At 34.7% G+C, this 17269-nt stretch overlaps 1 protein-coding gene across 1 annotated transcript; it reads right to left on the reverse strand.

The window, feature by feature from the left end:
• Window positions 1–7551: 7551 nt before the first annotated feature.
• LOC110334185 (prolactin-2B1) lies at window positions 7552–15052 on the reverse strand. The gene is made up of 5 exons (XM_021216050.1): window positions 14957–15052; window positions 12484–12665; window positions 10460–10567; window positions 9238–9417; window positions 7552–7845 (listed from the first exon to the last, which is right to left on the reverse strand). The coding sequence occupies exons 1-5, from the start codon at window positions 14985–14987 to the stop codon at window positions 7660–7662; spliced, it is 687 nt and encodes a 228-aa protein (XP_021071709.1). The 5' UTR covers window positions 14988–15052; the 3' UTR covers window positions 7552–7659.
• Between the last annotated feature and the right edge of the window lie 2217 nt (window positions 15053–17269).

The raw sequence follows: 17269 nt of genomic DNA on the forward strand, positions 1-17269 counted from the left end.
GGTGACAGCAGATTCTGGCAAGGATGTGGAGAAAGAGGAACACTCCTCCAGTGCTGGTGGGATTGCAAACTGGTACAACCACTCTGGAAATCAGTTTGGTGGTTCTTCAGAAAATTAGACATAGTAATACCTGAGGACCCAGCAACACCACTCCTGGGCATATACCCAGAAGATGCTCCAACATGTAATAAGGACACATGCTCCACTATGTCCATAGCAGCCTTATTTATAGTAGCCAGAAGCTGGAAAGATCCGTGATGTCTTTCAACAGAGGAATGGTTATAGAAAATGTGGTACATTTACACAATTACTCAGCTATTAAAAAAAATGGCTTTATGAAATTCTTAGTCAAATGGATGGATATGAAGGATAACATCCTGAGTGAGCTAACTCAATCATAAAAAAATCACACTTGGTATGTACTCACTGATAGGTGGACAAGAGCTCAGAATATCCAAGATACAACTCACAGACCATATGAAACTTAACAAGAAGGAAGACCAAAGTGTGGATACTTCAATTCTTCTTAGAAGGGGGTACAAAATAACCATAGAAGGAGTTACAGAGACAAGGTGTGCAGCAGAGACTGAAGGAATAACCATCCAGAGACTGCCCCACCTGGGGATCCATCCCATGTATAGTCACCAAATGTCAAAAAAACTTTTTTTTTTTTTTTACTCACTTTCAATATTAAGGTTTATTTTTTTCCAGGATGAAGTAACAGTTTAAATAATTATCAGAATTATGTATAAATGAACATTCATTCAGACAAAAAATCACTGTTCACAAGTAGCTAAGAAATATTTTGCAATTTATATAATATATATATCTGTGTTTAGGTTAACAGGCACCATCTTGGTAACAGAAAAGTTTTTTTTAAAAAACCAATAAATAAAACATTCAAGAAAACAAGGTGTTTATATCTGAAATATGATACAGCCTCAAATGCTTTTCTTCATATAGCACCCGAATTTCCAAACTGTCTAGAAAGTTTCTGAAAATATAACTCTAACTTAAATCATTAAAATAGCGCCCAAGAAAAAGGTCAATTAAAGACAGAATTTATAATCTATATTCATAATTCTCCATTCAATAAAATATCAATTACCAATTTATTAAAAGTCAATGGATTGTATATATGCAATCTGTTAATGGTGAAAGCCTGAAATACATACATTTAAAAGTCACTCTCCTGACAGGACTTAAGACAGGACTTTCTGGTGCAAACCTGAAAATTAGCAAGCTCGTCAGCTGCTCCAGCTGACACTCTTGTAGATGCCAACAAATACATGCTGACAGGACCATGATATACTTCCTGTAAGTGCCTGACCAATACTGAACTGGATGCTCACAGCCATCCATGGGACTCAGCACAGTTTCCACAATAAAGGAGTCAGAGAAAGGACCCAAGGGGTTGAAGGGGTTTGCAGCCCCATAGGAGGAACAATAATATGAACTAACCAGTAATCCCAGAGCTCCCAGGGACAAAACCACCAACGAAAGATTACACATGGTAGGACTCATGACTCCAGCTGCATATGTAGCAGAGGATAGCCTAGTCAGACATCAATGGGAGGAGAGGCCCTTGGTCCTGTGGTAGCTCCTTGTCCCAGTGTGGGGGAATGCCAGGGCCAGGAATTGGGAGTGGGTGGGTTGGTGAGCAGGGGATTGGGGGAAGATACAGGGGGTGGAAGTTTTTGGAGGAGAAATCAGGAAAGGGGGCATCATTTGAAATATAAATAAAGAAATTCTCCAATTTTAAAAAAAAGAAGAAATAAAATTCAAAAAAAATGAATTACACATAAAATTAAAAAACTAAAAAAGGGAGGAGAGACAGAGACACAGAGAGAAAGATACAGAGAAAGAGAGAGGATAAGTGAGTGAGTAAGTGGATGGGCACATGTATGGAGGGTAAATAATGTCAGCGAGAATGAGATACATTACACTTTCAGAGATATTAAGGAAAAGTAATTGTTACTTCCTGTTATTTTTGTTGTTAGAGTTGAGATTCTGTTCTTGTGGCTGTCTTCTTTAAGGTTTGTTGAAGGATAATTTCTTGCTTTTTCTAAGGCATAATTTCTGTCTTTATGTTGGTGTTTTCCCTTTATTATCCTTTGAAGGGCTGGAATCGTGGAAATATATTGTGTGAATTTGGTTTTGTCATGGAATACTTTGGTTTTTCCATCTANGGTAATTGAGAGTTTTGCTGGGTGTAGTAGCCTGGGCTGGCATTTGTGTTCTCTTTGGGTCTGTATAACATCTGTCCAGGAACGTCTGGCTTTCATAGTCTCTGGTGAGAAGTCTGGTTTAATTCTAGTAGGTCTACCTGTATATGTTACTTGACCTTTTTCCCCTTACAGATTTTAACATTCTGTCTTTATTTAGTGCATTTGTTGTTATGATTATTATGTGTTGGCAGGAATTTTTTTTCTCGTCCAGTCTATTTGGAGTTCTTTAGACTTCTTGTATGTTCATGGGCATCTCTTTCTGTAGGTTAGGGAAGCTTTCTTCTATAATTTTGTTGAATATATTTACTGGCCTTTTAAGGTGAAAATCTTCATTCTTGTCTACCTATATTCCTTAGGTTTGGTGTTCTCATTGTGTCCTGGATTTCCTGGATGTTTTGAGTTAGGATCTTTGTGCATTTTGCATTTTCTTTGATTGTTGAGTCCATGTTCCCTATGGAATCTTCTGCACCTGAAATTCTCTTTCATCTCTTGTATTCTTGTATTCTTGTATTCTGTTTCCTGATTTCTTTCCTAGGGTTTCTATCTCCACAGTTGTCTCCCTTTGGGTTTTCTTTATTGTTTCTAATTCCATTTTTAGATCTTGGATGATTTTGTTCAGTTCTATCACCTGTTTGGTTGTGTTCTCTAATTCATTAAGGGATTTTTGTGTTTCTTCTTAAAGGACTCCTACCTGTTTAGTGGTGTTTTCCTGTAATTCTTTAAGGGATTTGTATGTGCTTGCTCTTTAAGGACTTCTACCTGTTTAAATTGAAATACAGTAAAGTATATCTGCTTATAATTCCTGATGAAAGAACAGTAATGATAGAAGCTCCCCAACAAAGGAAATACAGGTATACTACTAAGTTGTGCCAGGCCAAAAAAGAATGGCTAAAATAAATGGACTTGAAACTATTTAAAACATACAAGGGAAGGACACAATTACTCACTACTTTTTATAGAAGCAGCATTACCACAAAACCAAACACAGACAGAGAAACAAAAAAGAGAGCCATGAACTTGGAAAAGATCAATGATAAACGTGAGGGGCTGTAGGGCAAGGGACGGGAGGAAATTATGCAGTTATATTAATCTCTGAAATATAGAAATTATTATAAAATCACAAAATTACAAACCAATATTCCTGATGAGCACAGAGGCACATATTTCTAATACAATGTGTGTAATTAGAATTTTGCATGTGGTAAGATGATTGTTGGATATGGTGAAGGTATTTCCTTGTAAAGGATATAAAGACCACTCACAAAACCCAAATCAGGTAGTAACCAAATGACACAAAGCATTTTATTATCTCAATAAGAGTCAGAAGGCCTTTTATATGTATCACTATCCCTTCACACTAAACGCCAGATAAAGCTGTAACGAACACAAATAATGAAGGCCACTGTCTCAATAAAGGTCAGAAAACATTTTACATATATCACTATCCCTTCATGATGAAAGCTTTATAAAATTGTAATAAATGCAAACAGTGAAAACCATCTATGGTATATTTAAAGCCATCATTACAGTTGTTGGGAAACAATATTATTTTAAATTCTCAGACTGTCCATTCTCCTACTTCTACTCTAAGTCAATATCTTGCTTGAAGTCTCTACTAGAAATGCAAAACAAAAAGTTACAGTAAAGTAACCAGAGTATTCTGGTTATTCATATTGTAGATTACATTATTTTATAATTTAAAAACCCAAAGGATACCACCAGAACATTTTTTTATCAACAATTTGAAAAAATAGAAATAGGGAAAGAAAATATTCAGTAACTTTTGTACATAAAAAAGTTACTTCCTTCTCCTTGAGTTTCATGTGTTTTGCAAATTGTATATACTTCATTCCTTCCTAGAATGGGGAACAAAATACCCATGGAAGGAGTTACAGAGACGAAGTTCAGAGCTGAGAATAAAGGAAGAACCATCCAGAGACTGCCCCACCCAGGGATCCATCCCATATATAACCATCAAATCCAGACACTATTGCATATGCCAAAAAGATTTTGCTGACAGGACCCTGATATAGCTCTCTCTTGTGAGGCTATGCCAGTGTCTGGCAAATACAGAAGTGGATGCTCTTAGTCATCTATTGGATGGAACACAAGGGCCCTAATAAGGAGCTAGAGAAAGTACCCAAGGAGCTAAAGGGGTCTGCAACCCTATAGGAGGAACAACAATATGAACTAACCAGTATACCCCCCCAGCTGTGTCTCTAGTTGCATTTATAGCAGAGGATGGCCTAATCAGCCATGAATGGGAAGAGAGGCCGTTGGTCTTGTGAGGATCATATGCCCCAGTACAGGGGAATGCCATGGCCAGGAAGAAGGAGTGGGTGTGTTGGGGAGCAAGGCGAGGGTGTATAGGGGGCTTTGGGGATAGCATTTGAAATTTAAATGAAGAAAATATCTAATAAAAAATTACTTTCACCAGAAAGTAAGAGAAAAAATATTACTCACAATGTCATCCAAAAAATAAAATAACATACTTAGCCATAACTTAAGAAGTCAAAGTCTATTGAGATCTTTAAAATCATGGAGAAATATGTTGAAGGAGGCCCTCCATAATATATAGAACTTCTTAGCCGAATAAATGGCAAAGTTCATATGGTGTTCATGGATGTATTATGAAAAATCTATAGATTTGAATAATTTGCTCCAAAATATCAGTGACATTTTCCCACTACTGGTGTATGCAATGTTAATATTTATAAGGAATTATTAGAGATCCTTATGACCACCTTAACCTGACATACCAGATCAATAATATATGAATGTCATACCCACTTTCAATTAAAATTAGAGTCATTAGAAAAATAGTAATGTTCTTAATACACACAGGGGTCAAGAAATTAATCAGGGGTAGGGATAGGGAAAGTTTTAAAAGAATGAAGTAGTATAAGAATTTAAAGTGGAATCACAGAACAGGAAAAGTTAAATTGGGGTTGATGACAGAACAGTGGAGAGTACAATATATGTGGAGGGGTAAATAGCATTAAAAACATTACAGAGAAGTTTTATGGAATACTACTACTATGTAAGCTTTCATATATGTGTTTATACACACACACACACACATATGTGTGTGCATGTTTGTCTGTGTGTGTATTTCAAGCTTCCTCATAATTTTGGCACAAGGAACTTTGAGCTCTTCTTGAAGAAGAGTGAGAAAATAAGTGTTTTATCTTTTTCTTCATTTTAGAAGAATCGATTTTATTTTCCTCCCATTTACTTTGAAGTTGGCTGTAGATTTGTCATGTATTGCTGTTATTACCTTGAAGTATTTACCTTCTATTCCTTAATTTCTGGGTGTTTATTATGAAAAGACTTTGAACATTACCTAAAACCTATAACGGTCCTGTAAATTGCTCCTTTGATTTCTGTCTTCGTATACATTTGCTAACTGCATTTCATTATTTGTTCCTATCTATTGCACAATCATTGCACACTTACAATGACAGTCACTTGATCATGGCTAATTACTTTTTACTGTGGTGTTTAATTTTATTCAGAAATCATCTAATTTTCTGGTTATATGCTTTTCTGTTTTGGGATCTGGATAATGATGGCTTGGTAGAATGAGTTTTATAGTGAAGTCCACCTTTGTGTTTTAGGGAAGGGGTAAACAATCATTAGTGTTAATTCTGGTTAAATATTAGGTAGATTCCAGCAGTGTACAATAACTTAGCAGTATACTAACACTGTTTGTGTGAAGACATTTTTTTTAAATCAACTGCCTCTTTAGGCAATGATTAAGAGTAGATCTACTGAGTTTTCTCTGTAGAAAATTTTTCTGCCTTCTCTTTGATTTATCTGTCCTTTATTCTAATCTTAAATTGCTAATTCTCTTGGATTTATTCATTCACAAACTAGTTGTTCACTAATACACGGGGCTTCCAATATCTTTCACATATTTGCCCTTTGAACTATCTACATTTATTTTAAAGAGGCTTGATGATAGCAAAATTCATTCCTGAGGTCTTTCTTTTTTACTATTCAGAGTTTGGGGGTCTAGATTGAGCCATTTTTATTATCTCATGGAACAAATATAAACTTTTGAAACTCGTGTATAACATGCTCTGTAATATAATATTTATCCTACCATGTGTTTCCCCTTTATCCTCGTGTAGAAAAGTATGTAGTATAAATTATTAAGTGGTGTCAAAAATGTACTTAAAATATCACTGGTTACTTATTGATTTCCATATTCCCTAAAATTGTAGCTTCCTGTTTTGAATATTTGTTATATGTGTACATTGCAGTGTAGATTAGAGATTAATTGCTAGATATTCAATGTTTCTCATTTATCTAAAATTATTTTATTAGACCATTAAGATCACATCTCATGATTAAGCCAATCAATAAATTGGCTACAAAATTTGCAGAAATGTATCAAGCCATGGAGTACAAATGGAGGTAATTTTCTCACACAATGAAAGAAGAGAGACTTGAGGGTCTGCCACATAGGCTCAGCTGTTCTAAAGAAGACACTGAGTCCTGAGTAGTACTCGTGTGTTTTACAAAACTACTAGTGAACCCCCAAGAGAGGTATTTACCACTTCCAAACAATATATTTTGAGTCTTAATCAGAACAATGTCTTTGGTGTTGTGCCATAAGTCACGAGTGGTGTAAATTTTCTGTATTCTAAATTCTCAATCAGAAAAAAGAATGCAAAGGAATATAAATCCAGAATAGAGTAGAAGAAACACTTTTGGATATATTCATCTCTGCCTTCACTATTATTTTATTTCAACCACCAAAAAAACGAGAGCAAAATATTAAACCAAGTCAGTAAGAACCAAATTGATATAAGCCTGGAAAAGCCTTGTTTTACTTAGAATGGTGGAACATTTGTCTGAGATGATGGTAAGGAGACCAAAATTCTGAGTAACATGGTTGAAAACCCTTGAAGAGAATACTGGAAATATGTCACATATGAGTTCTAACACACTTAAGATCACTAAAAATTTTCACGACAATTATGGATGGTACATATTACCTGTATTGTTAGCAATACCCTGCAAATAGTCTGATAAATATTGGCTCACTTTCAAAATATATCTGCTAACTTCAGTTGGTTTTTGATAGAATTCGTATACTGTATAACTAATATTTTTTTTGTTTCTAACAATTATGGGGGGCACTTGTGCATGCTTGTGTGTGTGTGTGTGTGTGTGTGTGTGTGTGTGTTTATGCATGTGCATGTGTGTGTGTATGTGTGCATTAAGTGCTTATCTTCTGACTGGAAGATGTCAATGATATGGATATATTTTGCATGAACCAACATCAGGAATTTGAAGCAATTCACTAAGACTTTAGTACTTCCAAGCAATTTTTATTTTTAAAGATGAGAGAGAAATTAAAAGGAAGCTTTGCAGTAATGTCTTATAAAGGGGCATCTCAGAAGCAGATTATATAAACCTGCTATTAACAGTTGCTTTGATCCACCAGTTTGTATTTGATGACCTCAAGGTAAGTATTTACTTTTCGAGAATCTCTGAGCAGGCAGCGGATCAGAGTATGAAAAGAAAAACAGCGAACATCTTCGTTGCTTGACTGCAAGGATGCCAGTCCAGACCAGGCAGGGTAGGTCTCAATATCTCTCTCTCCAATCTGAAAATGATCAGTAAAAGGATAGTCGACCAATTATTAATTATACTTTAAATGTTTATTTGTATAAATATTGAATACAGATTTGTAAAAAATATTTATGTTCTTGGAATTGTAAAGTAAATATGGATTTTCAGTATACCCCTAACGAATACATTTTCTTGCACATGTGAAATCACTAATAAAATGTTTCTTGCAGGAGTTGACGGACAGCTAAGCAGCAAGTGGCTACTCGTTTTTAAATTTTATTTATTTATTATTTATATGAGTACATGGTTGCTATCTTCAGACACAACAGAAGGGAGCATCAGGTTCCAAAACAGATGGTTGTGAGCCACCATATGGTTGCTGGGAATTTAACTCTGGACCTCTGGAAGAGCAGTCACTGCTCTTAACCAATGAGCCACCTCTCTAGCCCCCAAATGGCTACTTTGTAAACATGGATGTGACAAGAAAATGAAAGAATTGAGCTTTCATTTTTGTTACTGAACAAATTTTGACTTCAGCATAGACCCAGTCTTGAATTTTGTACTTCATAAAATTTGACATTAAATCAAATTTTCCTTATACTTTAAACAAAATCAGTTCTCAAAATAATGTGTGCATGAAAATCCTAGAGCAAATGAGGATTACTGTGGATGAATTAAGAAAAACAATCTGAGGTAGCTAGGTATTTGTTCTTTTAGAGCTTTCATTTATTTTTGACATAATATAATTATATTAATTCTCCCTTCCCTTTCTTCCTTCCATCCTCTCCTCCAATATACCCATTTACTCTTTTTTTTTAAAATGTATGACCTCTTCCGTAATTATTTGTACCTGCAAATATTTCTATGTATCTACATATGTAGTCCTAAGTATAACCTGATCACTCTGTATAATGTTACTTGTATGTATGTTTTCAGAACTGGCCATTTGGATTTTGAAAACCAATTGATGGACTTTTCCTTGGAAAAACCTTTATCCCCTACTATCAACATTCCTAATTTTCCTGTAGTCCTTTGTACAGAACTTTGTGTAGTTCCTCATGAACTCCCCTCCCATGCACTGTCCGTTTTGGATGTCTAATGGTGTTGGCTGTTTTCATCTTACATTTTAGGAAGTCATGTTGGTGAGACTATATGGTTGACCCATCTTACATATATAGGAGACAAATTCTTAGAAAAAATTCCCTGATTCTCTGGTTCTGAAATTGTTTTCTCTCTCTTCTGCAGTGCTCCCTGAGCCTTAGATGTGGGAATGTTTTGTAGATGTATTCACCGGGACTGACTTTCGCAATGATGCATCATTTTGACTGGTTGTGGTTTTCTGTTATGATCCATATGACAAGCATTTTTAATCATTGCATAGCATTTAAGCTTGAAAAAAGCTAATAAGTGTCAGAAGACTGCTCACCATGCTTTGAACTGTTTTAACACCTGTCGTGAGTTCATCAAATTTTGCCTGAATTTCTCTGGCTTTGGAGATAAGAGAAGAAGGGTCTCCTTGCATTGCAGACATTTCATTCACAAGATGATTCAGAGCGTTGGTCCAAGAATTCAATAGACTGTGTACCAATGTCAACAGTGTTTCTGGCTAAGTAATGATAATTTAACAACCATATTAGAATAAATAAAATGCAATCGGATTAGATAAATGCAGTTTTTCCAAGACAATAAATTTTTTAAGTAATTCATATTATTTCATAGATAGTACAAGTTGTTTAAGCAAAAAGGGTACCACTGATATCATATCATGAAAATCTGTCAAAAATTTGACTCAGAACTTCCAATATGTTATCCTATTAAGCTGCTAGTAAAATAATCTTTATCAATAAATGAAATTTCTTGCTCAAACACTCATTGTTCATGCTTCCATTATTTTACTTCATTTATATCTTTATTATTCAATTACAACTGAAGACCCACAGAGTACATGTGGCATTAAAGAAAATATATAAAATAAATGGCATTTGTATGAATATAATATATATGAATATATATATATATATATATATATATATATATATATATATATATATTTCAACTCAATTCTGAAATGAAGGCAAGGAATCATATTCAAAACTTTGAACTAACGTTATATATAGATTTTTCATCATACAAATAGGATGATTGTATCTTGAAAACACAATACGATGTGCATTGGACTGCTTGCTCAGGTGACTTTCATTTATAAAGTAAATGAAGGACAATCAGTTAGAAATAAACAATTAGTAAAAGAAACAGGGATAGGACCACAAACTACTTGAGAGTCAGGAATGAATAGGTCAGTATGTATAATGCTGCCAACTTGGAATCTATCACTAACCATGATAAATATATCTATACTTGCACTACTTAGCTTACATTAATGAATATTCTATTATTAATGTTAATGGCAATTGAAGTTTTCCTATAAAAGATCAAGGGTTAACTTTGGTAAAATAATTTTTCTCCATGTACACTTTGGATCATCTAAAACATGACTTGGCAGATTTTACTTGTATTAATCATGCAGTATGACTACTTTATTGTTCATAGCATATCCAGCATGGTGTCTTTAACCACATTGACTATATGTAAAAATGCCATATTGCTTCATAGATTCTGATAAAGAAGTATAATGAGTAAACACTTACACTTCTTCCTAGAGATTGCTCCTTGTTTGATGGAGTATCAAAAAACGCAGTGTGACAAGTCCCAGGGACTCTGTCATTGTATCTCTTGCCCTGGGCATACTGATTATTCTGGAAATGATAAAATCATAAATAAGTTAGAGACTGAAAATTATATGAATGCCCCAATGACAGAATTATGACGCACTTGATTGTAATTTAATTCAGCAGAAGTGAATCAACACATGGTAATATAAAATTGTTCAGCTATCTACAGATGAGAAATCATAGAAGCTGTTACTGTCAGTTCTTCATTCAATACATTCTGTAACTATATCATAAATAACTATCCTTATACCCACAGAGAAGGATAACTCTCACCCCTCATCAAAGAAGGCTCTTCTGGAAAAAGATGGAAACCATTATAGAGGTACACAAATGGACAAAATGCAAAGAATGAATGGCTTTTTGTATCCACAACCCAACTGTATATCTTCAATGGAATCCTTAAACCTAAGACTGTAAAAGAGGAAGGCTTTAGAAATCTTGTAAAAAGTCAGAGTTCCAGGAAATATGGTGATAGATGCCTTCCCTTAGAAATGACATGTAAACTTCATGATACCATTTATTCTCAGCATTATAACTGACTGAATAAGAACAGCATAATGATTGATAATAGCCATTCACCTGACAATGTTGTCAGGAGAAATCCCATATAGTCCTGTCTTTAGATGAAGAGCTACAGGGTTCCATGGTTGCTGAAAGATCAATTGCTTCCTAAGGTAGGATACATAGGTTGTATAACCCTATGTAGTCAGCCATGGACAAAGGCACAGATAAGCATAGGTAAATATGTACACACACACACACACACACACACACACACACACACACACACACACACACACACACACACACACATGCACGCGCACACGCCAACAACAAAAATAAACCATGACCATGAAAACCATGAATATGGGATGGAAGGATAGTGGAAAAGCTAGTAGAGAGAGAGAATGGTGGTACTCTCATAGATGCAGTATTCATATATCAAAATCCCATAAAAATCTTGTTATTAGCGAAATTGAAAGTAATATATTAGGGTATCAACTCTTTTATCTACATTTTAAAACTTGACCAATAGTCTTAATCTCCCCACCCAACTAACCCTCAAATATTCCAACTTCCATGTTTTTATTCTCAGATGTCCTGACAGTTCTACAAGATAGCACCAAAACTATCAAAACTACAAACTACTCAATGTTGTATTATCTTTGTTTAGTACTTGTGGCAAATTCCATAGTAACTAACTGTGTACATTCTCTAACTTGGCTTTTTTTAGACATCTTAATATTATAACTTTCTTGAAAATACTTTAACACCTATACCACTATCACTAACCGAGGTCATAATGAATTTGGAGTGCTGTTACACTAGTTGTTCCAAGTCATATAAACCTTGGAATAATATTATTGGAAGTAATAAGCCAAAAGCTAATTAAGAGAGAAAACTAGCATTTTCACTTATCAGTGTGTTCATCAATTTGCCACAATGGATTTATTTTTAAAGTCATTATGTTAAACTGTATTGGTGAAATATTTGATATTTCACAATACTTAGGGTGGTTTCAAATATTCAGAGCAGCACATTAAGAAGCATCAGTGGGAGAAACAACTATGCCAAAAGAGTGTAAGAGATGTGTGTGTTGTGTTATGGAGATTTAATTCACACTCTCATATGTCCACTGATGTGTAATCGGAATAATAGCCACACCCTGTTCTTTGCAATCATTTTATAGCTTAAATAAAATAAAGTTCAAAATAGAAAAATACATTAAATTATATGACTTTAGGAAATAATTAACATTTCTTGAGAAGGTTCTTTTCTCCTGTTTGCAGAGTTTAACTGCTGCTGATTTTTTCCTCCTTATGACGTTGTATTGTCTGATATTTGGGTCATGATGTTTTACTTTTTATGCTCTACTACATCCCAATGAGTAGCACGAAGGCCCATTTTAGAAAGAAGCCATGAGTTAGAGAGGTACTTACAAATTCAGTGAAGAGTTTTGCAGTTTCACTGCTGACAACTTGAGACATGAAGGTTGTCAATGTAAGAAGTTTCTCTAAGGAGTCCTGGATGGTGGCGTCCCTCTCAGCACAGGTGGATGTAGCGACGACATTCTCCCACAAAAGCAGGTAGGACACCAGGAAGAGGCGTGACGATGCCCTTGCTAAAACAGAAGAGAGGCCACTCAGATCTCCTTCTCTGAGGTTCTCAACATGCTAATTAACTCTGTTAATGGAAGCCTCATCACAGTGGCCTCTTTGACAGAATTTGCTAGTTTTATGTGTTGAGAAATGAACATGTTCTACTGTGCGAGTTCAAAGAAGTAAATGTATTTGCACAGAATTATATTTTTATTTTTATTTATTTATTTATTTATTTATTGGTTTTTTTCGAGACAAGGTTTCTCTGTATAGCTCTGGCTGTGCTGGAACTCACTCTGTAGACCAGGCTGGCCTCCAACTCAGAAATCCGCCTGCCAAATGTGACTAAGATCCTGAAATTTTAATTTTATTTCCAGACATGTTTCTGGTTATTCCTAACATCTGCAGCTTAACATAAGTCAAGACACATGATCAAATCAGATTCTTCAGATCATTTAACTTCCTGCATATTTCTCTTGGTTTTTCAGGATTATGACAGTCAAAAATTTGTAACTTATAACTCAGTGTCTAATATTAGCATATTTGTCTCTAATCTGACAAAGGCAATATGTAAGGTTTGCTTTACTTTCACAATTTGTGAAAACATATTATTATCTTTTTTATTAATATTGAAGATGAAGAGAATGTTGTCATAACATGATGCCACAGCCTGGAATTATAAACTCAGGTTCAAAATATCATGTCTTTTTTATTTTGAAATTAATATCTTTGCAAAACGTTTTAGATTTTTTCTCAATTTGCTGCTTGCAATAACCCAATGAATAGGCTTGGAAACATAGTTATAATGAAAACATAAAGAATATATAAGCCATATGTGTACCTTGTGTAATTTTTTATAGCACCATTATTACTATTTTCAGAATGCAAGGCACACACATTGAGAATTTTGCCCCTCATCTGCTGATCTGTGCTGTCAATAATTGTAAATCCATGTGAGAAACCAGACATTGTCTATGGTGACCTGTCACTGGCCCCAGAAATTTGATTTTATCTACTTTCTCTGTTCTATATAGCACAAGCCTTTAAACAATTTTTCCAATGACAAGTGTTGGCTTCATCAACTTTCTTTTCGTACATGCTTTACATGAAGAAAATCAGAACAGAACTTTAACATATCAATAGTTTACAACAGGGTGACATATCATGCAATCATCAAATAAAAAATCTACTTACCTTATAGACACAAGTCTGGCACAAAAGATGTGATAAAATGTTACTCTCAGGAATTTATATTTCAATAGAACTCTTGTTAATATTAGTCGTAGTGTCCAACACAAACTTAGGAAACTGGTAGGAGGAATGAATGGCAAACATCTACACCCAATTATTTAAAATATCTAAACATGCTGAAAAGCTGTGTAAATTACAAATAAGCACTAATTTTATTTGAAAATAAAAATGCTGTCAAATGATTCATATCACTAATATATCTTTGAAAATACTCCTGAAGTCTTAAGTTTATTTTATGTGTAATATGCACATATATTAAATTATGTATATGTACCCTCCATTAATTAATCAACTGAAGGTTTTTCATAGCCCTATAAGAAAGAAAGAATGCTCACTATTTTGGTTTTCATTTTCATAAAATCAAATTTACTGTTGTTACTAATTCATTTATCTTGAAATATTACTAAGAAAATAGAAGCAAATTAGCAGTAGTGGGAAGTTTTACACCTTTATGTTACTTGAACAAAGTTGTTAAAGTTCTATATTACCCACATCTGCAATGCTTGTATGCATTTCTCTACAGGAATGACAGTGTGGATGCATTCATTCAAGTCAAAGAATTCATAGACAAGAACTCAGAACTGGAATATGTTCCTTCCGTTCCTAAGTTGTTACTACTTTGAGCCATAGGATATACTGCTCTCATTTCATCTTAATGTCCCTATATCTGCAGTTTTCACTTTTTTGAGATGAAGCATTTCTTGTTTTGGATATGCCTTGTGTTTGTAGTCTTAAGACAAATTCCTGACACACTTAAAGCTCCCCTGCCCCCACTACTACTTTGTATGTCATACCAATTAAGACAAGACAAAATATCTCTGGATATAACTAACTGTCCTATGCTAAGATTACTACATTTTGAAAACCACTAATCCCAGAGTTCATTTTCCTTCTAGAGCAAGGATTAACCTGTATATCCAAAGTCTATATGGCTTTGCTTTCCCTGGTTAAGTAAGAACAAATGTCCAATTATCCCGGATAGGGCAACAATAACAGCAACAAGTAAACTTCCCTGTAACATAATTAAGCATCTGTAGAGGAACTTAAATGAAGAGTTACTTACAGGAAAGCATTTGAGTCAAAGACAGTAGCATCGCTGAGAAGTCACACCTAAGCTTGTGTGCTGATTCAGGAAATCTGCATCCCCGAAGTCCTTCCTTCTCTTAACTTTCCACCTCCTATATAGTAGACCACATCCTGCTAGAGGGCAGAAGGAAGTGACACTTGAACCACAGCTGATGATCCTATGACCTTTCCTGTTAGGGTCAAAGAGTGCAGCCTAGTATCCGTGACCAGAGACATAAATATATCTTCAGTGGTTATCTTGTTTCCATCCTGTTACTAGTGTCCAAGATATATTGAACATAGCCTCAGTCATTTCGCATTCAAAAATATTGATAGGACTGTGATATTCAAATGGATATAGCTATGGCCCAGACTTTCCCTATTTTCTTCAGGTTCTCATATATGCCTGTCACCTTCATGAATTATGAGAGCATAGCAGTAGGTGTTTATTCTGAACAGTTTTGCCTTTATAAGTCCTTAACAGCATTCATGATATACTGTAAAGAGTTTTACTTGCTACACAGATAAAAGTAGGAGCAGGTAAACACACAAAGACAATTAGAAAAACATCATTTTTATTGAGCTGAACAACTGTAGAATCCATTCTATTCTCATACTATTACATCCACAGATACAGATTTTTAACCTGGATAATATTAGGAAACATGGGTTCTATGTGTTGGATGGTCCTAAGTCAAATGAAAAAGCAGTTTGCTGATCTCAAGACAGTTGTACTACTACTGATCCAATGGTTACATCTTACTGGATTGGGTGGCCCATTATCTTTGGATTTGGTAGGTCTCATGTGACATGATAAAAGCTGCCTAGTCCTATGGGAAGTACCACTCACTCTCAGCCCAATTTCCTCATAACATTCAGCACTAAAATATAGTATTGACTGTAAGTTCTTATCATTCAGTTCTGGCATAGACCAAAATCAGTGACAATGCCTCTATAGTATAGATTCCAAAGAGTCTACTCAATCCAATAACTCAATGGAAATTAACCATTTTGTTCTCCAGATTTTCCACCAACCTAATGGACTTGACATTACCTATTTCTTCAAAGAATTATTCTTTCTGATTTATTCTAACTGGTATAATTACTATTCTTTTTGATTATTTTTCAAATGCATGTGACAATAGGTTTTACTATTACAAATAAATTCCCTACAGATAGTGAGTAGGATATTTGAAGGTCAAATATTTATGTCAGTGTAGCAAATATACATCTAAGACAGTGGTTCATAATCTGTGGTTCACAATCCATTTTGGGGTTGAGAAAGCCCTTTAGAGATGTCATAGATCACATATAATCTCCTGTATGTCGAACACTTACATTATAATTCATAAAAGTAACAAAGTTATGATGCAGTAGCAAATATATTTTTATGGCTAGGAGTCACCACAATGTGAGGAACTGTATAAAATGATCACAGTATTTGGAAGGTTGAATACCTCTGCTCTAAGGGAATCTACAAAAATTAGGAGGCTGTAACAGCATGTAAAGTTCTCATTGTTCGTTTCATTTTTTTTTTTTCTATAATGAATGATTTGGGTTACCACAATATAATGGAAGAAACTAACTTATTTATTTCTCAGTAATGTACTACTTACAGTTAATATGCATTATTAATTTAATCTCATCTAGAATCTCCCATGATACTGTTGACTGTAGTCTATACCAGAAGCTTACCATAAAATGTGGTAGGATGATACAGGTGGCACTGGGTTTGCATGTATTGAAATAAAAGACTAAAGGGCTCATTGAGTTTTGCTTTAAAAATCTAGAATGTCAATGAGTGCAAGTGTCATAGTCCTTTTAAGGAGTATCTGAAAGGCTATTGTAAAGGGAAGGCATAAGATTAGGACAATACCAAGGGTATCAGAGATATGAGGTCCATGGAATGTCTGCTCAGGAAAGTATCAAATATGGAATAGAGTCAGCTGTGACAAAGGTTCTGTGTGCTACAGGCAGCAGAAATGGTACTGTAGCCAAGCTACCTAAACCTTTCTGAACTCAGTTGATTTTGTCAAATGTTCCAGATGGCATAGGATTTCAGATATGGTTTGGTCCTTTCATTCCCTGATAGAGACCCCAATCATCCTCATTAGACTGTGAATGTTGCTTCTTACCAATATACACTGGCAATCTCTATCTTGTTATATATTTCATAAGATCTCACTGTGGCCTGAACTCCCAAGAGATTTTTACAATTTGAACAGCATCAGAACTGTGAGAGAGTACTACAACTCTTAGAGTAGTACTGAATATATTTGACTCGTAAGATTGTCTTGAAACTTTTGAGGGT

This window comes from Mus pahari, chromosome 16, assembly GCF_900095145.1.
Source record: "Mus pahari chromosome 16, PAHARI_EIJ_v1.1, whole genome shotgun sequence".
Lineage (NCBI taxonomy): Eukaryota > Metazoa > Chordata > Mammalia > Rodentia > Muridae > Mus > Mus pahari.

Excerpts from the sequence above, each read along its gene's own strand:
- LOC110334185 (XM_021216050.1), bottom strand. The coding sequence starts at position 14,987 with ATGCTACTGTCTTTGACTCAAATGCTTTCCT. Across the intron at positions 9,418-10,459 it reads AGCAATCTCTAGGAAGAAGT|CCAGAAACACTGTTGACATT; the intron begins GTAAGTGTTTAC and ends ATCATTACTTAG. Across the intron at positions 7,846-9,237 it reads TTAAAACAGTTCAAAGCATG|ATTGGAGAGAGAGATATTGA; the intron begins GTGAGCAGTCTT and ends GATCATTTTCAG.